This window comes from Uranotaenia lowii, chromosome 2 (assembly GCF_029784155.1).
Source record: "Uranotaenia lowii strain MFRU-FL chromosome 2, ASM2978415v1, whole genome shotgun sequence".
In the NCBI taxonomy this organism is placed as follows: Eukaryota; Metazoa; Arthropoda; class Insecta; order Diptera; family Culicidae; genus Uranotaenia; species Uranotaenia lowii.
Window position 1 is genome coordinate 268,728,305 of NC_073692.1, and position 24,407 is coordinate 268,752,711.

The window sequence follows — 24,407 nt, forward strand, 5'->3', positions numbered from 1 at the left end:
TGACGTTATTATACTAAAAGCCTAATGTTCATAACTATTTCTAAAATACCTTCGAACACTGCCATCCTTGAAACGTTCAGCTTTGGACTGCTGTCCCAGTGAAATCCCCGACAAAGTAATTTAAAAAGAACCACCTCCACCGTCCATTCCAAATTTAAAAATTAGTTCTTCATCAGTCATATTTCGCGAGTCTCGAATCTTTTGAATAATTTCTTTCACATCGACGCAGTATACTACAGGTGCTTCTTTGACGCTTTCGTTTCCTCCCATATCAACCAACTTCTTGATTTCGAAGAAATCCTTTAATTGCCGGTTATATGAGCCTAACTTTTGTTTAAGATTAGGCTCAAAATTTATACCCATTTTACGGAAGTTTCGTGTAATACTAAGGGTTTTCCTCACGCTTAAGTTGTTGTCAACTTTAATTTCGAACACATTCTGGGCAGATACTGAAGCAGTTGGTTTCAAAGAGCTGTGAGCTCGTATGATGCCTATTACCCATAGATTTACTATTACATACACATTTGTGCTGAAAATTCTAACCCAAACAACTTTATCGAAGACCCAAATACGATTCAAACTACGCCTGGAAAGATATTCGCTTTTTAGTGAAGCGGAATTGAAAAAAAAACTTAAGAAACATGGAAAAATTTCAATCAGTCTAATAAAGTTTTAAAAAATTGCCAATAACTTTTCAGGATCAACACAAATCTTTTCCCGGTCTTCCACAAAGTTGTCGGGCATGAAATTTTCTATAAAGTCATTGAACTAGATGATTGTCATAAAATATGTGTAGTCAGAAAAATCCATGGTCATAGAACAAAAGGTCGAAAAACCCCATTGGAAATCTAATGCAAATTGACTTAAAATTTAAAATCGCTCTAATTTCAAAAAAGCCCGATGAAACATTTCCAAATTTTCAGGATAGATGCCTGAATACTATATCTTTCGAATATCGAGTGCCGTTTTGGTGGTCATTTTTTATTTTTAATAACGTATTTTGGCACACCGTGAGATCAATGAAAAAATTCTGTATTTTTTCATTGAAAATACACGAAAATAGTGTAAAAGTAATCGCAAAGCTCTTAGTTGCGTTAAGCAGACACATCACCCATTTGTCTGTTTCAAGTCTTGAAAATTTTCGATCAGCCGACGGGGATAGAACCCCAACTGTTTGTTTGGTTGCTACTATCGTTATGTAGAAGTACGTATTTTGGAGTAAAAATTCACGTTAAAATATTTACAAAACTGCAATTCACATTTTTTTAAATGATTTATTCCAATTCCGTTCGATTTTCATATATTTCTTGGCTTTTCCACCTCGTTTCCAACAGAGTCACCTGCGAAATAGGTTACGACTCCAAAAGTCACTTGCCACCGACTTGAGTCACGCCATTCGCCTCTGAGAATACGGTGACAGTAAAAAAAGTTCATTCAAGTCACCTAAAGTTCATTCAAGTCACGGCATTCGCCTGCTAGAATACGGTGACTCTTAAAAACGGAGTCACTTCACGTCATTCGCCTCGCAGAATAAGCCCCAATAAAAAACCCCAGCAACCAGCCCAAACTCAACACAAAGAACAACAAAAACAACAGCAGTAACCAGCACAACAGAAGCGGACAAATCAAATAGCTCCACATCTCAAACCAGCATCCCCCCCTCGGAAACGGATAACCCCTCAACCCTCTCCAGTGCAATCATCGGACGAGGCCGAAATTATGCATTGCGAAAACGCAAATGGAACCCCCAGCCCCAGGCAACAGATCAAATCTATTTCTTCCAAACCTTCTCAAAATCCTTTCCCCTCTCCTAACCCCTTCCAACCTCCCTCTAGTGTTAAGACTAATGATCCTCGGCCCCTTAAAACTTTAGTTAAGAAGTAATTTGGCCTTAATAAACGATACTTAAATAAAAAAAAAACTTCGTCGGCAGGTTAATAAACATGAAAAACCTCATTGTCATGTAAACGAAAAATTCTAAAAGGTTTCTTTTTTATGGCAAATTTAGCTTATGCTAATAAGGATAAAAGACAGACACGAAACGCACGTACCAACAATTTTTTGGCAAATATGTATATCTAAGAAAAATCTCTCGGATGAAAACTTAGAGGATTGAGATTTTTCGACAGGTTCTGATCATGACGTCACATACTATTCCACGGAACAAACTGAAACTTCGGAAGGTTCAGATGAGTCGTTGTCGTTGTCTCAAAGGTAAACAAACGAAACGAAGCAATCAAAATGGCTTATTCTGGAATTTGACAGATCGAATCATCTTCTATTTACTCACTTTACTGATTCACTTCTTTTTCTTTTTGTTCTATGAAAACGAAAACTTTCAAATACATTTCTGATTCATCATTTTTTATTATTTAATTTTTTGTTTTGTTTTTGTTTTACACAATTTCTAACGGTTTAACCTTACTTGCTGTTGCTGTTGTTTAATCATCTTCTGCTTCTGCTGTAGTCTGTGTCTGTATGTTGTATGTATACTCTTACTCAATAATTAGGTAATTATAGTTATACTTTTTTCAATTACTTTTTTTTCTTATTATTTTCTCATATTATCTTTAGGTCTTATTAGTTACAATTTTTTTTCTGTTTTTTCCCTCGTATTTTCTGCTCACATTCGCATCATCTGTTTTTTCGGGTTTTCTTCCCTATCTTCTAATAGCTTTTTGATGTATTTGTTTTAACTACTGTGTGTTAATGTAATCGCGCGTGTGTGTTTTTGTTTGTGGTTGGCGGTGTGTGTTTGAATTATGTTTGTTTGTTTGTTTATGTTGCTTTTCGCCCACGAGCTTCAAATGCGACTACATTTTTTTCTGTCATCAACACCCGCCTTATGATTATTTATATTTGTATATACTTGAGAAACGGCAGTGATTTGTTATATCGGTTGTTCTCTTTTTTGTTTTCTTTTACTAAATGTACACGTGTGTATGTGTGGTTTTCACTATAACGATGTTGCTGTATTTCATAGATTACAGGTTTTTTGTAACTCTCTCTTTTTCGACTGATTGGTATTGATGATGAAATTTATAGGTTGCGATGCGGGTAAGAAATGTATGGTTAAAAAGTTTTTCTTTTGTTTCTTTATCATTAATGAATTGATGGCCACTAAAGTTGATAACTATTTATTTGGAACATTTCGAAGATCCAACACATTGGATCTGGGATAATAAACGATGTAGAGTAGAAGAAACGAAAAGATTGAGTGCCTGAAGGGAGATGTGAAGGGTTTTTGGAAATCCTGTTTTGGGTTAGTTGAAAGCTATAAGTCAGTTTCCCGGTTTATCAGTGTAAATAGTATTACAGTCTATAGAAAATCTAAAAGTAGTGGCAGTGCTGTTTTCTGATCGTCTTTTAAAGACTGAACGTTATGAACGAAAGTATTGCTGTTCTTTTCAACCGGTTCAATTTTCATTGAAAAACATATTTGCTTACCAAAATTGCCAGTTGGAAAGGTGAAAAATCGAGAAATGAGAGTGTTTTTTTCTCAAAGAATATTTTCACTTCAATCTTGGCCAAACGGTGACACGAATCCAATCGAAAGAACTAGGAAATGGTATTGAAATCCTTCCCGCAGCAAGCTGCAGGTTATTAATTTGACTTTGTCTATCTTCTCTCAGCATTTGTCAACAATCACTATTTTACTCTGGGGTTTTGGTAACTTTGAACCACCTCGCTTCCTCGCGTTCCGCAATTAATGCAATACAATTACTAAACCTACGACGTACGGTACTTATCACTGTAGCTAAAACATACTTATTACTCTCTTATTAAACAATTTAGTGCTAATTTAATAATGGCTAGATCGTTTCTTTTTTCGAGTATGTCGCCATTGGGGCCAAGATTGAAGGTTCCATATACTTTTGAAAAAAAATGCTAGAAGTGTCTGTTTAGAAACAATAAGGAACAACAATAGTACGGGTTATTATCACAACAAAACTAAAGGTTTGGAGTAACGAACACAAACAAAAAAAAAAATAGCAAAAATAATGCTAATTTGACTTTGAACAGCGGTGAACTTTACTGAATGTATTTATATTTATTTTGTTGTTTCTGTTAACGTTTTTTTTTTTTGAAAATCAAGTTGAACAGCTTATTTCAGTCCGAATTGGGTTTTACAAACATGAAGAGGTTCACGTGGTTATTGTTGTTTTTTTACTTAAGTGTTCGAAAATTCAATCCGAACTGGTTATGAACAATCGTGAAAATATGTACTTTTAAGGAAAATGCGAAAGCTTAAATGGTAACTTTGCAAAAACAATTGATTTTGAGGTAGAAAAGTAGGAATACTCTCAGAAATCACGAAACTTTGGAAATCTGATCATACAGAAACAAAACTAAAAGCCGAACTTACAGAAAAAAAAAATGACAGATAGTTTTACCTTTTTTTTTGGAATAGAAATAACTTCTGAGATAAATAAAAAGGAATCAACCAATTTTGATATCATTTTTTCATCTGAATAATTTTTATTTAAAAAGTGTTGCTACTACGTTTTGACTTCAAATAAAGACAACAGCCCGAATGAAAAAAAACCTCCTCCATGTTTGTGTGACTAAAATTAGGTACAGCCGTAAACATGTTTAAAAAATTTCAGTAATTTTCAAATTTTGTTCCTTGAGAGTTATGATTTTAGTAAGGTAGACGTGCTACTGGCAGTTGTTGTTTGTTTGTTCACCATATAAGTTTTTTTTAGTGTATTACTAGAGGTTCTGTATTTGTGACAAAAATGAGGAATTTTCCTGGGTCTCTGTGGCAGTGTTGATTTCCCAGTTTCGTCTGACTATTGCTTCGAACCCTTTCTGGTTTTGCTTCGATTCGGGGATTCGGGGCAGGGTAACTTGTTCTTGTTCCTGTTATGTATGAAGGTTTAACACGTGAGTTTTGCTCAGTGTCAAACAGGGATGCACTCGGGCGCTATTTTAAACAGTTTATATTTACGTTTAGTCTTTTATTACGGTTTTTTTCTCGCTTCTCTCTATTGTTTTGCAGTGTGCTTTTTTCTTAGGTTTGTTTTTTTTTCTTTTCTGCATATTTTTCGGTGTGTGTGAATGCATATTTTCTTTTTTTTTTTTTTGTAATTTGTGAGACTATGTGAGCTTGCATACTTGTTTTATCGTCTAAGGTGAATGTAATTTTTGTTTTCCTTTTTTTCTATTCGTTTGCATCAACGGTGAATGGCTAGTACGGTAGCGTTTTGTTTTAGTCTATGTATTATCATTTTCTTCTGGCTTGTGTTTTACGGGCAGTTCCATGTTCTCCATACTTTTTACACAATTATTTATAAGTAATATGGTTTCACTGGTAACAACGGTTCCATAATAAGGGGATTTCTGTTTGATTTTCGGTTTGTTTGTTTGTTTGTTTGTATGTTTCTGTTCTCTGTATTCTTTTTTAATAATTGTTTTTTGACGATCAGACACATAATCTTGATTTTGTATTGTGTTTTTACAAAGGAATGGGAAATTTAACTGTTTACACATGACGAATGGGGGACAGGGATTTAAGGGGAGGGGTAGGAAGGTGGTTCGTATAAGATAGCCCTTTACAGTAGTAGACAAAACAATGAGTTGTTTCGAAAGCTGAAGGGTTATGTTAAATGCAGTGCACGTGTATAGTTTTTTTTTTATCTTGATTTGTGGTATTAGTCGATGCATGAATTACACTTTTATTTTTGATGTAACTTGCCGTTTGTTTTTTTTTAGTTTTTAGAGAGAAAGAATGACGATAAATGTTTGGGTGTGTGTGTGTGGCAAACCAACAGAAATTTTAGGTGATGAGAATTTGTTAACGGTAGATCAGCCGTCGTTTGTTTTCCTTTAAAGTTTTCCTATACAAATACAAGTTTACATTTCCTAAATTTTTGGTTTCGAGTCGTTCCGTAAACGCACGTACAAGCTAGAAAAAATGTAGCTTCTGGCATTGGAAAAAATCCACGAGTGAAAAACGATTAAACAAAACATTTTTTGTCTCGAATATAAATACATATAACGCCATTTTTAAGCTATGTTAAAAAAATGAGTCTCTGAACAGTTCCAAAATAGTTAGTGTTAGTTTTGAATTATTGTTTTTTTTCTTCTTCATTCAATTATTCGGTTTACAATAAAAACGCGTACTGCGGATAAATAATTCACCTACTAATAAAGGGGTTTTATCGACACTTATTCAAAATATTACTTGCTATCTTTAAAAAAATCAGGAGGATCAATGTATCAGTTTTGGTCATTTCGCTGTGTCCACTATTTTAACTAGTGGACCGTAGTCCTACGGCTAAGTCTGAATATTTAAAAAAAAACAAGTGCTTGCTTGTGATGTTTTCAAATTAAAAAAACGTAACGTCTGTCTGCCTACAGTAATAGTTGCTTCTTAAACCGGTATGCTTTTCAATCAAATTTGTTCTACACAAAACGAAAACAAACGCAAGGAAAACATTCCTTGTTATCACTAACTAAAATCGGCATACTCAATAAGTGTTTTTACCTATAAAAATCCTACACAAGAAACTTCCTCGTCACTAACATCTAGGTATATGTATAATTTCTCCGTAACTCCAAACGTGAAAGGAGTCAAAATCAAAAGCAACATGTCGTTATTCCGCGCAATTGAGTCCATCGTTAAAAGCATTTAGTTCCTTACCAAACTACGGTTTTTTTTCGCGTTAGAGTGTTCCAGATGGGAACAGGGAGTGAGGCCCCAACTTTTCCAGCATCATCTTGTAAGAAAAGTGTGAGAAGAGGAAAAGTTGGGATTGAATATTTCGATTATAAAAGCAAAAACTGTGAATATTTTCTCCTATTGATGTTTTTCTCCACAGGTGCCATACTTCGGACCAAATAGGATTTCAGTTTAGAAAAATCTAAACAATACAATTTTCTCTTAGGATGTGTCAGTACGTAACTTTTTGGGGGTGTTTTTGTTCAGTGTCTGATGATGAATGATGTCGTGTGTGAAGTGAACAAGCCAAATCACGTGTTCCTAGACAAATTTTGTTCTGAACCTCGGCCTACTATATGCGCTTTCATTAGAGTTGTTTCATTTTTCATTCAAATATGGTACGTGATCTGTGCTGCCGTGTGTTGTGTATTTTACCGCGGGCTTACTACGATGTTTATTTTGTTGTTGTAAAATTAGCTAATAAAAATATTAATAAGAAGAACAACAATGAACCGATCAATCAAATATATAAAAAATATATATATGTTCAATTACGAGTACTGTTTTTATTTATTTAAACGCTCGATATAGATGCACTTTTGCGTTTCCTCATCACTCCAGTTTGTCGTACTGTGAATAATGTTAGCGCAAATTTTATCCATTTTCAGTAATATACTTGTTTAACGCAATTCAGAGAAACGGGGAAAATTTTTGCACCGTACGCGCGCGCTACATTTATCTTTATGCGTTTCTATTCTTATCGATATTACATCTACAATCGCTTGTTTTATTTGTTTTTGTTTTAATTAATTTAATATAGAAGGCATTTGATTTCAGACTTCCTAGTAGCGGAAAAAGTTATTCTCTTTTCCTTGAATGTGTAACCATGCTGTTGTAATTTTGCGTTTTTTTTGTGTCAATTGTGGCTTTGTCCAAATTTTTCATTTTGCTTCCCAACCATGGACGATTTTAAACGAAAATATGCTGCTATTTTTGTCAGTGCATACAATTTTAACTGTCTATTTCCTTGAGAATATAGAGAAATCTTTGTAAAAGTTAATTGGTATACGAATTTGTTAAATTTTGTTTGGGCTGTTTCGATTTGACAAAATGTTTTAGGAATCTATTTCAAGTTACAAAAATAAGTTTGTGATCTTTTGTGAGAAACAAAAAAAAAACATGAACACAGCCACCCTAACGTGTGCAATTTGGTTCCGTTTCTTGATCCGAATTCAGCAATCATATTCATACGCACTTGCTGTGTATGTTTGTGATTAAGCATGCTAATCCACGTGTGTTCATTGTGTGAATGAGCGTCTTTACTTTTCGCCCGCCCCCTTTGAGAAACTCATCATACAGCATCTACCTGCGTATGTATGTGAGTGTGTGATCTAAGTAGCGCCTTTGAAAACCTTTGGTTGCTTAGATGAATATTACAATCGGTTGAGTTGCAATATAGCACATTCGAATGCAATACAGCTCATTCAGGTTATTTTTCAAAGGTAAAAAGTGTCATTAAATACATATTTTCCTTATGTTGGGATAATTTCCATGCTTTCGACAAAATCTATGTATGTGTATATTTTTAAGTGTATATGCAAAAAGTTTCTCTTTTTTTTGTCTATACATTTATTCCAGACATGTTATATGTATATATTAATGCAATACATCTGTGCTATCCACGTTAAAAATGGTACTTTCTTCTATAAATTTCGCGGTACATTAGACTGCAACGTAGCTTGGAAAACAGTTTAAAAAATTTTTAAAAAAATATTTGAAAAAATAAATAATTCATGCATGCAGATATTGAATAAGCTCTAAACATAAACAAAGACAAAATCAACGAGATTCAACTCGAGATTGGAAACATTTAGTCACGAGGTTTAGCACTCCCATCCCTTCTTTCAAATGGGATTTGGGTAAGCGATCCTACTTCGACTGTGTAAATCTATGGTAACGTGTTGCGATTTGAAATCAAACTTATTTCATCCCTACTGAGTTCAGGGCCAGACAGTTCCCGACTCCGAAATTGTTTGCAATTTAAGGTAAGAAAGGTAGGTGCGGATAAAAACTCAAACTAGAGGCAAATCGGGGTTGGCGAAACTCTCAAACTCACTCATCAGGTAACACGGTTTTGATGAAAACAATCGTCACGGCGCCATTGTTTCGAGCGGGCGTAATCGGTTGTTGTTGTTGCTGCTGCTGTTGTTGATGCAATAGGGGAATGATTTGCTGTTGTTGCTGCTGCTGTGAGTGATGCTGAATCGGACCAATCTGTTGCATCGGATGCGATTGAGTGTCGGTAAATGACGTTGTTGTGGTTGCCGAGACTGTTGAACATCTATGGATGACCAGAGATTCCGAAGATGCCACCGATTGCGGTGGACCATATGGATCTACCTCTGATTTGGTGATGGTGGTGCTGCTTCTGCTACTGCTACCTTGAGCTGATGCATAACTATTGATCTCTTGTGATTCTTCCATCGATTGTTGTTCATACTCGAAAGGCTCGATCATACCTTGCTCGATCATCTGCTACCTGATGTTGGCCGAGTTCAGGACAAAGGGTACGTAGAACATTTTGCTCTCCAACAACAAGCTGGCAGCCGTTTGAATCTATTGGTTGAAGATAAAAGCAGCGTTCAAATTGTAATTCAGTACTTTCTTTAAAGGAAGATTTGATATGGATTTTTTGTGCAAAGAATTTATACGATTTTCAAATTTTTCAACTGTGTGGATTCAGCACACCCCTGAGTGGGTTTATGACAAGACACACAATACAACCGATCGACCTGCACATAAAGTCACTTGGGTATCCCGAGATGGCCGAACAGAAAATCTAATTGACTCCATCTACATCAGCCAACAATGGAGAAGGAGCCTTCTTGATGTCCGCAACAAACGAAGCGAAGGCTTTGTATCTGATCATCACCTCGTCCTTGGCGAGATACGAGTGAGAGTTACACGTTTCCAAAAGCGCGAGGAGATGAGACAGTAGAAGAACAGTGGTTTGGAATCAAGAATGACTTTATCACAACGAGCCATGGTACTCTCTGTAAAGTTTGTATAAAAAGAATTGAATGGATGTCGAATGACACCTAGAGAATGGTCGATGAGTCAAAAGTCGGAATTGAGCAGGCATGTACCGAGTCAGCCAAAACAGCCGCCTGCTTACGATATGCGGAGCTGGAATAGGCAACTTGTAGACAAGACAAGAGAGCCTAGCCGAAGAAAAAGAAAGAACCGCCGCCAATGGGAATATCCGATTACTTTATGACATTTCTCGCCGCCCTAGTTGCGCAAGGACTTATGCTAAAATGCCGCTTAAAGACCGAGCAGGTCATCTGTTGACTGACGGATAGAAAAGATCAGCGTTGGAGTGAGCATTTTGAACAACAGAACCCGCAACTCGAAGCACCAACAGTAAGGCGCAATAATGGCGTCAACTCAGAAACACCCTCGTTGGCTGAAATAGAAGAAGGAGCAATCAAAGGCATGAAATCGAACAAAGCGCTTGGGATCGTTTGCCTTCCGGCTGAAATGCTGAACTGAAAGCCGACCCTGCCTTGTCTGCAGAAATGTTGCACAGTCCTTTCGCTGAAATTTCGGGATACCGCAACATTCCCGATCGACTTGATGCAGGGTATCCTTGTTAAGGAAGGAGTCTTAACATAGTGTGGTAACTGGCGTGGCATAATGTTGATCTGTACAATCCTCTAAGTACTCTACAAAGTTACCCTGAACCGGACCCAGGAGAAAAATAACGCTACATTACGACGGCAACAAACTGGATTTCGATCCGGATGATCATTTGTGGAACACGTCACAACGCTACGAATAATCACCCTTATTCTCGTTTACGGCGTATCTGGCTTTCGTTCGAACGGATACTTTCGAACGAATTCGAAAAGGGTATTCTTGTTTTCGTACGAATGTGATACGTTCGATTCTGGTGTTGCCTGATTGACTTCGAAATTTTCAGGCAGCTCTGCATGGCAGCAACCAGTGTGAAAATGCCAGTTTAAGATGTAAACATTGTAGCCGAAATATGTTTATTTTTTGAGTTTCGACGAAATTTATTCGTAGATATCGGTCTGAGTCAAGGAATATTTAGGCAGCACAATCCAAGAGGTGGGTAGTGAATCTAGGTCGTGCTCATCCCGTTAGGCTCGGAAAAACGAACAGCAGTCGCCGGGGCCGCTTCTGAAAATCATACCATCGTCAGCAGCCGTAACGGACGCCTCCCAATAAGCTGTACTATAGATGATCAAGCGCAAGTGTCTCCGGTTCCGAGCAGGTGTCCTTATTGCCAGAGGGTAGTGAAGATGAACCGCTAAAGCTTCTGCTGCTCTAAAAATCCCCCACCGAGAGGGAGGAATTGTAAGACGACGACAAGTCGGAACACTTAAAATTTGAAACCTTTTGAATAAAAATTGATTTATACAACTCTTAAGGTGCCTAAACAATAGATATGCAAATTTGTGAATTAATTCTGTTATTTTGAACCAATTTTAAATTTTATCATTCTAAGCCACCCAACTTTAAGAACGCCTTAATGAGCCTCAGCATAAGACTTGCGTTTTTTAGCCAAATAAAACGATTGAATGAAATTTAATCCGAAAATTTTCGCAATATTTTGTTTTGAATCAGCCTGTAATAAAATTGGTTGTGTGTTCTGATTTTTTTGTCTTATTTCCTAACAAATTACAATTCTCTAATTGTTTTGGCTCTTTTTACGCATGCCGTTCGCAGCATCAGACTCGCGTTTGCCAGTCCGAAGAAAAAAAACGTTCGGTCGAAAACGGGAATGCAACGTTTTGTTCGTTCGAACGATGTTCGAAAGATCGAACGGTTTTCATTCGTTCGAACGAAAACAAGAATACGAAAATTCAAAACTTTCGAACGAATGTCATTCGATCGAAAACGAGAATAAGGGTGAATACTGGAACAAATCAACGAATTCCAGGACTCTCTTCTGCTGATGTTCGTTGATTTCGAAAAAGTATTCGACCGACTTAACCATGAACACATTGGGGCTGCACTTAGACGAAGAGAAGTCCCAGGGAAACTAGTCCATCTCATCAAAGCACAGTACGGGGTATTTTCGTGCAAGGTCTTGCACGACGTTGTCTTGTCCGATCCAATCACTGCTACTTTTTCTCATCGTAATGGATGAGATCCTGACTGGACCGATCGACTGAGCACCGAATCGAGGATTGCCGTGGAAACCTTCAACAATGGAGCAACTAAACGACTTTGACCTGGCAGACAAAATTGTTTTGCTCGCCCAAAGACAACCGGATATGTAGAGCAAAATCGAAGGCATCACCGAAAGTTCCAACGTAAAAGGTCTCAAAGTCAATGTTGGAAAGACCAAATCGGACATAGATCAGAAAAGCGCTATGTTAGGGAGTCTCCGAAACATCTGGGGCTCACGTAAGATATCTCTTCCAACGCATATTTGAATCTTTATGCCCATATGCGGTAACGCCGCGAAAACTGTAAGTTTTTGTGAATCGTTGCCTGCGAAGTATCATCCACGCTTGGTAGCCTAGCAATTGGATCTCAAACGTGGAACTTCATCAAATGGCGCTAGAAATTGAGTTTCGATAACGTAAGTGAAGATGCACACGCTGCGAAGAGATGTAAACGATACATGCAGAGAGGCGCTTGAATGGAATCCAAAAGGACATCAAAGGAGAGGCAGACTCAGAAGCCGCCGAAATCCGAGCTGTCGACGAGAACCTTGACTGGGACCAAGTGAAGACGCAGGCTCCGGATCGTCAACAGTGGAGGTCTTTTACTTAGGTCCGAGAATCAACGCGGGATAATTGATCGATTTATCTCATCTTCGTTCGTGAAGAATATTTGTTACAGATCTACAATGACTCTATCGTGAGCCAAATCTTAGATGAAAATGTTGAGCTTCAGGGGAACTCATCTTGATTGGAATGGAGCTTCGGAGCTTAAGTCGGAGATTGATTTAGAGTGGAGTACACAGAACTAAGAAGATTACGCTTGAACTCAGATAGGTATTGATGAATATTTCTTCTAGTTCGGTAATGCACTTCGAAAAATCCGCTTTCGAACCATAAGCATAACATGGGCCTAGAGCAAGTGGACAGTTCCATGATTTCAGAAATGAACTCGTTAGACAACCGAACAAATAACTCGGTATCAGAACGAAGTTGACGAGTCTTGGCGATAAAAAAAATTCTAGAAAAGATACTGAGGGGTATTGCGTGAATTCTAATTTCATCAAGATTGAAGCAGTCAGTCAAAAGTTATCGACGATTGAACGCGAAAGGCGAGAGAAAATTATGCACACTCACGTAGAGAAACCGACGTGGTCAGGGGTAAAGATCGCGAAATTCCTGAAATATCCAAAATGGACTGTAAATTCGGTGCTGCAACGTTACCGGGAGACCCTTACGGTGGATCGAGCAAAACAAACCAGGCGTAAAAGTGGAACATATGACCGGAAGCTGCGAGCAAAGGTAATTCGATCAGTTCACAATAATCCTGAAATCTCCTTGCGTGATTTGGCGAAAAAGTTCAAGACGAACCACAGTACAGCTCGACGAATTTGTTTGCGAGAAGGCTTGCGGTCGTATCATGCAAGCAAACACCCCAACAGGGCGCTGAAACAAAACCTGGTTGCCGAAATCAGGGCAAGGAAGTTGTACGAGAAAGTGTTGACCAAGTACAACGGATTCATTTTGATGGACGACGAAACTTACGTCAAAATGGATCTTGGACAAATACCCGGTAACAAATTTTACCTTGTGAAGCGTAAAGGGAATGTTGCGGGTAGATTCAAGTTTGTTTTCGCAGATAAATTTGCTCGTAAGTTGATGATTTGGCAAGGGATCTGTAGTTGTGGGAAGAAGACTAAGATTTTCATCACTGGGGAATTCTACAATCTAAGCTTTGGGCGACCTATGGCGCTTGCACTCAGAAGTAATACGATGTTGGACGCGATAAACCCTTAAATAGGAATTATACTTTAGAGTGACTCCAATTGATTGAAATTTAAAACCTAAAGAAATCAGTTCGTACTTACCTCAGGTATATGCGAGAGGAGATCGGACAGTCTATTGGGACTATGCGGGATGGTATGCTGTAGGTATGTCCTAAGTACTTGTATATACCGTTCCTGTATGATCTCCAAATCGACTTCTGTAAATCGAGGATAAAAAAACGTGGTTACAATTCTGAACGCTTTGAAAGTCTCTCCTCTGTCTTACCTTTGTTCAACAAAATGTAAACTTTCAGACAGACGTACTCTTCCATCTTCAGCTTGCTCCGCCGGAACATGATCGTGATCTGGGTCATCTTTTCCACCATCTCCCCGACGTCGATTTTCAGCTGCTCGATCGATATGGGATGACCCATGAGTGTAGTTAGGCAGGATTGTAACGTGTGTAGGTGTGACGTAATCTGTTGAAGTTAGATATAGACAATTATAAAAAAATACATTCAAAAGTCTAGAAGCAACAAACAATGTTACCTCTTCGACAAATTCGGGATCCTGTTTATCGGGAGGAAGGCTGGTCCCACCTCCAGGGCCATTGCCTGCCGTCGGCGTTTGTAGTTGGTTGCTGATGTTTTTCTTGCCATGCATCGCCTGATACGCGGCCGTTGTTAGCACCAGTATCTCGTGCCATTTGTCCGTCAGTAGCTTCGTATGGATCTCAACCGGGATTTCCATGTAGAAAGGCAACTTTCGAGTCCACGAGACGAGCTTATGTACAATGGAATCGCCGATGTTGCACAGCTTGTCACCAATTTCCGTCTTGTCGGCGAGGAATTCACTAAAATGCGGCAGGGTCGCTATGTCCTCCATAGCATCACAGTCTATAAGGGTATGTATCATGTTCAAGGCTTGCTCGTATGAGATCGACCGATCTTTGGACGAGCTGACGGCGTTGTCCAGTCTATGACGTAAATGCACGATTTCGCTCGGATTGGTCAGTGCTGTCTTCAAGATGGTTCCATTGACCAAGTGCGATGGTAGGCTAATACTTTCCGACTTGATTGGCGGCGTTGTCGATGATGTCATGTACAGCGACTTCGGGTTGTCGACACCCGGCATTCCCAGCTTCTGGTGGTTGGGATGACCTCCTTTTTGGTTGGCTTTCTTGTGTTTCTTATATTTAACTTTGTACAGGTTGTAAACCGCTCCACTGTTTCGTCCACCGGGCATGCGATCCTCTCGAACAGCTGAAAGCATGAGAAGAAAGAATGGTTAGATCAACAGGGTGTCTACGCGAATTTTGAAACCAAGGATTTCCAATTGCAGCAGAAAATTCTTAGGTTTGTGTGGTTTTGTTTCTCCGAAATCTGATTTGTTTTGTTGAAGTAGACACCCCGTAACGTTTAAACACCGTTTGAACTCACCTTGCAGCACCATGCCTTGTTCGATGCATTTCTTAAATCTACAATACTGGCAACGATTACGCTGGGCTTTGGTGATCTCGCAGGTACCATCGGCGACGCAGGTGTAGACTCGTCGGTTTTGAACCGTCCGCTTGAAGAACCCCTTGCAACCCTCACAGGTAATGATTCCGTAATGCAGTCCGGTGGCCTTGTCTTCGCAGATCATACACACCAGGGGTTGTTCGTCCTCATCCGGGGGCATATCTTCGAGCAATTCCTGTTGAGAGAGAAAGGAAGAGTTTATGGGTTTACCCGCATACGACTTGAGGGGTTGAACTACGTCAACTCACCTTCTTCGGACCAGGTGGTAGATTCCAGGGTTGTTGCGAGGTTAGGTTGAGGGCATGCGTCTGATGAGTGGTGGGAAATTGGCCATAATCGCCAGCCCATAATCGTTCCATATTCAGCGGCAATCCTGTCCGACTTGGTGTCCATGGTTGAGCCTCGAAGGAGCGGATAAACAATGGGGGGAAAATAAATAACATGATCGCGTGTTTTTATTAAGATCACTGAAAAGCCAGCACCTTAATCAGAAAATGCCAACATTTATTATTCAATGAGCTTTTGTTTAAAATTTATATTGTTTGTATTTTCGATTGCGAATTGACTATACAAGTGAAATTTTAATATTTTTATACACAATCAATCTGCATTCCTTGTCTCGATATCCCACTTGCATAGAGATCTATGCTTTCAAATGTTCCGTGTTTATTTTAATCCACGCTTTTGAATTTCCATATTGGCTGAATTAAGGTTTCCAAGGGAAAATGCCTAAAAATTATCCTAATCCGCTTTTTAAATCGAACACAAAAAATGAGAAGAGAATTTTTAAGAGCGTAGTAGGTGATTTTCAAATTATTGTTTTTCTAGGAAGAGGTTAAAAAACGTTCGAAAAAAGAATGAGAAATAATTTTGATTCTGATATCAAAAATTTCTAGTAGAACTTAACAAACAATTCGCTGACGCCAAATTTTTTAGTTTTTTTCTACCGTGATTAAATAAGTGGTTTACAAAATCGGTTCCTACAGTTCTCAAGGGCTTTACCATTTTAAATTTGGGGAGGAAGGTCACATTCACATTCTAATTTACTAACTTTAAATTGCGATTTGCATCTTTTTTTTTAGTTTGAGTTATGAACAATCCCCAGCTAACATGAAATCGTAATAGAAATGATAATCCAAATCGAATATTAAGACATTTTCAATAACCATCCTAAACACGTTGGTATTAAGTGATTTTCCATCATTCATTTACGACAAGCTTTGCCCAAAAACAGTTGAATCGGATAGCAGTTTAGTCAATTCGTAAATATGTCTCCAAAAAGTTGAGAATATGGTAATTCAACATTTACGATTTGAAGAAACTGATTTACAATAAATGGGTGGTCCTTCAATTTACACTCTTTCCTGTCTCCTCTTTTGACCGGTTCGTAAAAAGAGAATCTCACCCATAAAGCTATAGCGTGGATCATATTTGTTGATGAGTTGGCATCGTGGTAAGATATCGGACAGCCAACTCGGAGAACTGGAGTTTAAATCTCGGTCGGGGACATTTTTTTTTCGTTAATTTTGCTTTTTGTGGGAAAATCGAATCGTTGGAATCTTGTCATTGTAGATATATCGCCTTCAATTTTGTAGCTATATGCTATTTTGGTAAGTGAAATACAATCTTTTCATCTGGTATATTTGTTTGAATAATTCTGTTGTTCCTGTGTTATACCTTCATTAATGTTTGCTGGGTCAGTTAAACCTAATCAATAAAGAGAATTTTTGATTGTGAAATTTAATCGACTCCAATTAAGACACAAGTTGATGATTTCACAAAAGAATTCTAAACGATCAAAATTTGTATTTAGATGTCTTGAAGTTTTGCAAAATTTAAATTTCTTATTCAGGATAAAGATAAACAAATTATAACCAAATATGCACAGTCATATTCAGAGTTACACTTTTTTTTTTGAATAAATACTTATAAATTATCTAAAGATATATTTTTTTCAAATTCAGATTAGGATTAAGATTGAGGATTCAGAACCTAGATTCAAAATAAGATTTATTAAAATGTGGACTTCGATTTACAATTTATTTTTAAAAATTATCTAATTCCCAGCAGAACAAAAAAATTTGATCGAAGAATGTCAAAAAAACGAATTGTTTTATACAAATTTATGCAAATTTATTTATTTTGGATTATATAATTATAGAAAAACATTCAAATATGGAATAATATCTGGACTTGCCCTATGCTTCCTTGAAAACTTAGCAACCGAATTGACCGACCCTCTTCTGATTGTTTTCAATATGTCAAATTATAAAAAAGCATCAAAATTTTGGAAAAAAATCTTTTCTAATTCCAATTTTCAAGTCCGGAAAAAGTTTATCAACAAGTAAAAAATGTTATAACAAGCAAAGAACATAATTTCTTCAAAGGGCTCTCTATTGCATGAAATCTTCTGGAATTCGTTACATACATTATCAATTTTATGAGCAAATGCTTTCATGTTGAGGCTATTTATATCGACTTTAGCAAAGCCTTTGATCGCATTTACATACCACTTTCAATCTTCAAATAAAAAAATGGATTTCATCCAAATCTTTTCTCCTGGTTACAATCATACTTAACCGATCGAAAACAAATCGTTCGCTTCCAAAACGAATTATTCAAATCTGTAACTTTTAACCTCTGATGTGCCTCAGGTGTCTCATTTAGGAACTCTGTTTGTAAATGACATTTCCTTTATTCTAAAAAGGGTTGCATTCCCAATATACGGTGATGATATTAAACTGTTCCCGAAAAAAACAACCGATGATGTTGGGACATTTCAAAACGATATTATTATTTTCTTTGAATGGGCAACAAAAGTCTACTTCATTGACTTCGTTGAATGTTAAAAACTACAACTCTAAATCATTCAGTAGAAAGCAAAGTTATCATTGAAACAAAATAAGGCAGTAAACCGGTACAAAAATGCAAAATTGTAGGAGATCTCGCCTCATACTGGATTCGAAACTCACGTTTGTAGAATATCAGAACACTATTATCAATAAATTGATTAACTGGTTAATCGCCGCGATGAATTGTTTGTTGTTTTTATCGACTTTTCTCGGCGAAAATTGAAACGAAAATACTGGCCAGTTGGTCCAAACGTTTCGAGCTACTTTTGGCGTTTCGCTCCTCCTCAGTGGACCTTAAAATTAAATTTATTTATTGTATAATTTTCCATTTTACAAGAGCTGATCGAGCGATCGTCGTACTGTTATTCGCTGTCTGTTGTTTGTTTATGATGTTATGTTTACATTGGTCTGTCAGTGTCTTGATCTTTGGTAAAATGGAGTTGTATGCTGATTTGAAATTAATTGAATCTTTCTGTTTATTAGCAACGTCGTTGTCGCCCCTAATTTTAATGCGAAACATTTCTGCACAGATTCCGGTGTTGTTCTTCGAATTTTTTTTCCAAAATGTTGGTATTTTTTAAATCAAAAACATGATCGTACTTGATACAACCCTGAAAAAGGAGGGTCTCAAATTATTCATACGCAAACAACATCGGTTGATAAATTTTAAGCTTTACAACAAAATTTATCTAGAGCTCCTTCTATTCCTACCCTCTTGAGAACTTATGTTAACAAAATTGTATTGGGTGTCTTTCTATGTTCCTACTCACTGGAAGAAGGGTGGTGCCTCAAATAACCAAAAAATAATTTCCCATGTCCAATTTAGTCGATTTGTTAGGTGAATTCTCGGATTATGCAAAACATGTATGGAAGCCCTCCTCCCCTTTCCTACATTGTCTATCCTATGGTGCTACTACAAGAATGGAGTGGTTTTAAATAATTATAGAAATATTTCTCGCATTGAAATACTATCCCATGCAAAATTTGGTTCCATTTGCTTGGTTAGCTGGGTAGTCGAGTTATGAAAAAACATGTTAGAGAGTCCCTTTTACCCTTTCTATCTCTCCAGTGGATGAAGGCGTTAAGCATTTATGGAAATATTTCTTGTAGGACTCAAATACCCTTTGATCCGGGTAGTTTTAACCAAAAACCTGGCAAAATCCGAGCATTTGTCATTAAAAATTTCAACTTAAAGTCCGACAATTATTTGGGCAAATTTGGTCAAAATTCGATATTTTCGACAAAAATCAAGAAGGCTTTCAAATTGTTCATACACGGAAAAAAATTGCATGGGTTTTCCAAATACAGAGTCATGATAATTTTACTATATCCATCATTTAGTATTTTCGACCATGATTTAGTATTTTCTACCAAAATTCTGGGCGATAATACTACGACATAGTATTTTTACTATGCGAACTTTGACAGCTCATAGTAATTTCCTCGTGTCGAAATTACCATGCGCATGATATTTTGATATTACACAATTCGTGTTCTTGAAATAACTATGCTCATGGTAATGTTGAAACATCGTCATTTGTGTTGTCAAAAATACTATGCTCATCAGAAATTCATAGTAATTTTACCTATGTGCAACGTTTGAGTGTTTGTTGCAGCCGGTCACGATTTTCGGAACGCGGAAAAAAAAAATTCGTGGGTACGTAAATGGGATAATTGCTGTTCCAATCAACCAGGTGACCGGCGCACTAGGTGTGTGAAATAGAATCAGCACTTTTGTCAGGTCGGGCTACGCAGTCTCCCAGGTGAGTAATATTGTGTTTTTTTCGTTACTATTCAATAAACATACTCCGATCCGTTTTTTTTTTAGATATTTCTTTTGATTTATTTTAAGCTGTTTCATCTGATGCATCGCCGATTCCCCGGCCGAGGGGACCTCTCTTCTGACCAGCCACTTAAGATTGACGAGAGAATCGCAGTTTTCAGGAGAATAACCTTGCCCCCTTCCTGGATCGTTGGCCTCAAGATGACTGCCAGTACATCCAAATCAATTCCAGCGTAAGTAGAACATTTACCAAACTATGGTTTGCTCATTAATTAATTTTTTGTTTACTATTTTTTTCAGGGCATAACGATGAATTATCGTAGTTCCAAGCAGACCATTGTATTGTGTAAAAATGTAATTTGTTTCAAAATAAATTTATTCTAGATCTCGAAAAAATCACAAAGAGTGTTTATTCTATCGTACTTCAATATAGTTATACCATGATGCATGGTAATTTTGGTATCAAATCAAGCAACATGTACTCATTTATATCATAACATATCATAGTTTTATCATGAAACATGTGAATTTTACTATGCACAATGAAAAACAAACCCATGATTTCATTGACAATTTTACTATGAACGTAGTCGAAATTACTATGCGCAGCCAAAATAAACACAAAGTAAAACTACTATGCGCATGGTAATATCAAGAAGAAAACATTATTGACTCAAAAATATGGTTGCGTGTTGTTCATTTAAACCACGGATTTAGTAATTTTACTATGCTTTTTTTTTGTGTGTAGGCTTCCAAAAAATCGTTCAAGATTATTTTCATAAAACTTGGTCAACAGATTTTTATTTTTGAACACAAAAAATAGAAAATAAATCAAGTGCGCTGACGAGGTGGTCTAGCGGATAGGATGGTGCGAGTTTGCTAATCTAGGCATACTGGGTTCGATTCCCGGTATCGGCAAGAAAACTTTTGGCTTCGAATCCTACAAGTTGTCGACAGTTAAGATGTGTTCCCATGTATAACTAAAGATTTTACAAGGGTCTGCATCTGGGGATAATCTGAAGAGACTATTGCAGGCGGCACGGGCACGGTCGGCCGTTGTAAGTTTCTGAGGTTTGGATGCCTTCACTCGACGAACAATCGACCGTGGTAGACCCCTAGAATCAATTCGAAGGCCAAGCCACACAAAAAGAGACTCGATAGGCACCCATCAGTGATGTCAATTGAATTTATATTTTTTTAATATCAAAAGACATGCCCATATTAAACACCTGATAACTTTTTTTCCCTAATAAGATATTACAAAGTTACGGTTTAACAAAATTGTTCAGCGGCAAATTTATAAATTGGCACAAAAACTATTAGCAGGCTCGATTTCACATAAGAAACAAAAATGATGTTGATTTTTAGTACAAAATATTCAATTTTCTCATACAAACATAAAAGTTCAAATTTACTCATGTATACGTTACTTTAAAATTCCGCAAAAATCATGGATGAGTTTTGAACCAAAACGAAGCTTTTTAGACCCCAGGATTTGAGAAATTCTAAAATGACCCCAAACCGACTCAGTCTACTGTAGCAATGTCCAGATGAAATCTCATTTTATCTTTAATTTCAATCGAAAGTATGAATTATTTGAATCACAAGCATGGTTTGTAGAAAAAATGTGATAAAAATGTTATTCAACTGATTTTTTTTGTTTTTCTGTTTTTTTTCGCTGATCATCTGAAGAAACAGATCACTCCCCTACGACCATAGAATGATTTAGTTGAAAAGTTGAGTCGTACTTGGAAAGTTGAATTTCAAATCTCAAATCACACTATAGTTGGAAAAGAATGCCGTAGAGAACAAAATGTCGAAAAACTTAAGTTTAGAGCTCTCCTAAATGCAAGGCAATGAAATACGACAAGGAAAGGCGGAAAGGTTTTTCAGAAATCTCAGGTTTCTTCGATCTTCGGCTTCGCTAAAATATTAGCGGCGCTAATGAAATCGCTAATTCACTCAATATCACCAACAAATCATTTGTTTTTCAGACGATTTTAATGTTGTGAAAAAGGAATAAGATTCCAACAGATTAAAATGTTCAAGCGAACAAAAAAATTTATTTTCTTAAATTTTACATTACCACGATGAAAAATGAAACATGTTTTTTGGCTTAACCATGTTGATAAGAATAATCAACAATATAACAAATTTGTCCAGAAAAAGCTCAATTTGTTCCCGACCTTTTTTGCGACCATCAACGAAGTGGCTAACTATTACCTCATTTTGCCTTACGGTTTGACCCAGACTGAGCAGCAGATGGGCAGCCTCCTCATTGTTGTTGGTGCTGCTACTACTGCTGCTGCTGTTGCTGTTCTGGTGATGGTGATGGTTCCCGGGTGACTGCGGGATGCCACTTAGCGTCGGGGGAGGACCCTGCCCGGGACCGGGAGTTCCCACACCGGACGACGGACTCGGCGGAATTGGCGGTGTTGCGTTTTGTACTTGCGATGGGGGATCATAGCTCCAGACCATGGTTCTCACACCACACGATTCGCCCATGATGACCGTGGGAGTATTTCGGGGTGGCGTTTGCGAGGCAGCCGATCCAGGGCTCTGATGGGGGGACTGTTGCGGGGATATTTGGTTTCGTAGTGGTGGCAGTGGACCACCAATCACTTCCGGCTTGACGCCGTTGATACGCTGCTGGGGACTCGGCCACAGGTTCATCCGACTCGGAATCCCACCAACGGCATGCTGGGGCATAAAATTTGGTACTTGCGCTTCGTTTTTGACACGAAATAGTATGGCTGCATCCCGGATGGGATGGCGAAGTTGGAGGGCAGGATTAAGGGGCGATGTGGTGGGACTCACTTGAATAGGACTTGGTAACCGTTGATTGTTGGGTGAAAGTTGCATGCCAGGATTGCCGGTAGGTTGTCGTTCACGTTTGATGACGATGTGCGGCGACTGTTGCATGCTGCCTGGTCCTAGATGAACCGGACTCTGCTGTCGACCTTGTTGCTGTTGACTTGGGGACATTGGTGGTTGCATTGGCGATGTGCTGTTGCAGATTTGTACCGGACTGGCTGGCGACTGCCTTTGGTGGTTCCCGGGACCATTCGAGGTCATGTTGACCATGGTATGGTTCTGATTGGTATGAGATCGTTCTCGCTTGATGTACAACTGCTGCTGGGGATTTGGAATCATTTGAATGTTCTGCTGCCGTAGATTGCCACCGCCTGGAAGCAGTGAAGTGTTGGTGTTCTGGTTAACGATCGTATACTGCTGTGGCATGCGCTCCTTCTTGATTCGTATTTGCTGCTGCATGGCCTGAAACATTTGCTGTTGGGCGTAATGTTGCTGCTGTTGGAGACTTAAGCTGTTGTTGTTGTTGTGATTTGACGATTGACTAGATGGAGATTTGGAGAGGCCTCCGAATGGGGGTTGTTGAAAAGTTTGGATCTGAGATAGATTCTGCTGTCCACCGGGTGATGAGCTGGATGTCGACGACGATGACGATGACGATGTTGACGACTGCGGTGATGACGAAGTTGAACTCTGTGGTGTCGATGTAAGTCTATTAGGCTCTTCGATATTATTACTACCGTTACTATTACTGCCGTTACAATTAATACTACTGCTACCGTTGGTGTTGTTGCTACTGCTGTTGTTGTTGTTTGCTAGATTAATTGACGGTGGAGCTTGTTTCCGCATCCCGAGCGTGACTAGCGTTGCCGGTTGGTCACTTGCTTTCATACGAGACGGGGTGACTAGTACGGTCACATGTTGCTGCTGTTGTAGCGAATGGCCGGAACCATTTTGGTTGTTTTCTGGACCACCTGCAGCACCATTATTGTTTGGATTGTAGTGTTGTTGTAACCGTTGAATCGAGTTCATGAGCGCCATGTTGTGGTTACTACTCGAGGGTGGACTTGTAGATCGAGGCCGCTCGTAGGACACCGATCGTATCACACTGGCGTTTCCTGTGGAATTGGAGAACGAACCTCCATGTCCGGGAGGACCACCAGGATCAGTCATTGCCGGTTTCAGTCTCGAGGGCGGCGTTTCATCTATAAGCAAACCCGGCGAATCTGGCGATGCTCTATCGCTGCTGCCATCGTCCTCCTTAAGCTCATCGTCATGCTGCGCAGACGCGAGCTTTGGTGATGTTAGACAGTCATTGTTGTTATTGTTATTGTTTGTTAGAGTGTTGTTGTTTTCGACATTATTGCTCGCGTGGCTATGCCCATGCGAATGCTGCTGGTGGAGCTGATTATGGTGGTGATGCAGATGGTGTTGTTGTTGCTGTTGATGATGATGATGATGGTTTTGGAGGTGGTGATTATTTTCGGCTGTAACCGGAATCGGTGAACCGTCCTCTTCTAACTGACCGTGCTCTTCCAATTCTAACTGATCTGTTGACTGCTGCTGATCGCACATCTTTGGCGACAGTGGCTGAAGAAGATCCGGTGATGAAGTGCTAGTGTCCGCTATTGATTCCCCATCGCTGCTACATCGTGAGTCAACTTTTCTTCGTTTCAGCTTCAAATCTTGGAAAAGGCTCATCTTATCGAGCTCGCTGTAGGGTCCACGGCTCAGTGTCATAATTCCTGGAAACAGAAAGAAATAAAACAGATCATCATTAGTTTCATCTATTGATGGTCAAATTTAATAATTGTGT

At 38.4% G+C, this 24,407-nt stretch overlaps 1 protein-coding gene across 1 annotated transcript in view; it reads right to left on the bottom strand.

Moving 5' to 3' along the window:
* Nucleotides 1–2,714: 2,714 nt before the first annotated feature.
* The window catches only part of LOC129749036 (hormone receptor 4), a 65,596-nt gene continuing 43,903 nt past the window's right edge, over nucleotides 2,715–24,407 (bottom strand). Inside the window, exons 2-8 of the mRNA XM_055743863.1 lie at nucleotides 22,004–24,336; nucleotides 15,394–15,546; nucleotides 15,065–15,320; nucleotides 14,175–14,887; nucleotides 13,912–14,104; nucleotides 13,728–13,843; nucleotides 2,715–9,280 (exon numbers count right to left, since the gene is read on the bottom strand). Of these exons, the coding sequence (XP_055599838.1) occupies nucleotides 9,200–9,280; nucleotides 13,728–13,843; nucleotides 13,912–14,104; nucleotides 14,175–14,887; nucleotides 15,065–15,320; nucleotides 15,394–15,546; nucleotides 22,004–24,336 (3,845 nt within the window). The 3' untranslated portion in view covers nucleotides 2,715–9,199. The remainder of the gene's footprint in view (nucleotides 9,281–13,727; nucleotides 13,844–13,911; nucleotides 14,105–14,174; nucleotides 14,888–15,064; nucleotides 15,321–15,393; nucleotides 15,547–22,003; nucleotides 24,337–24,407) is intronic.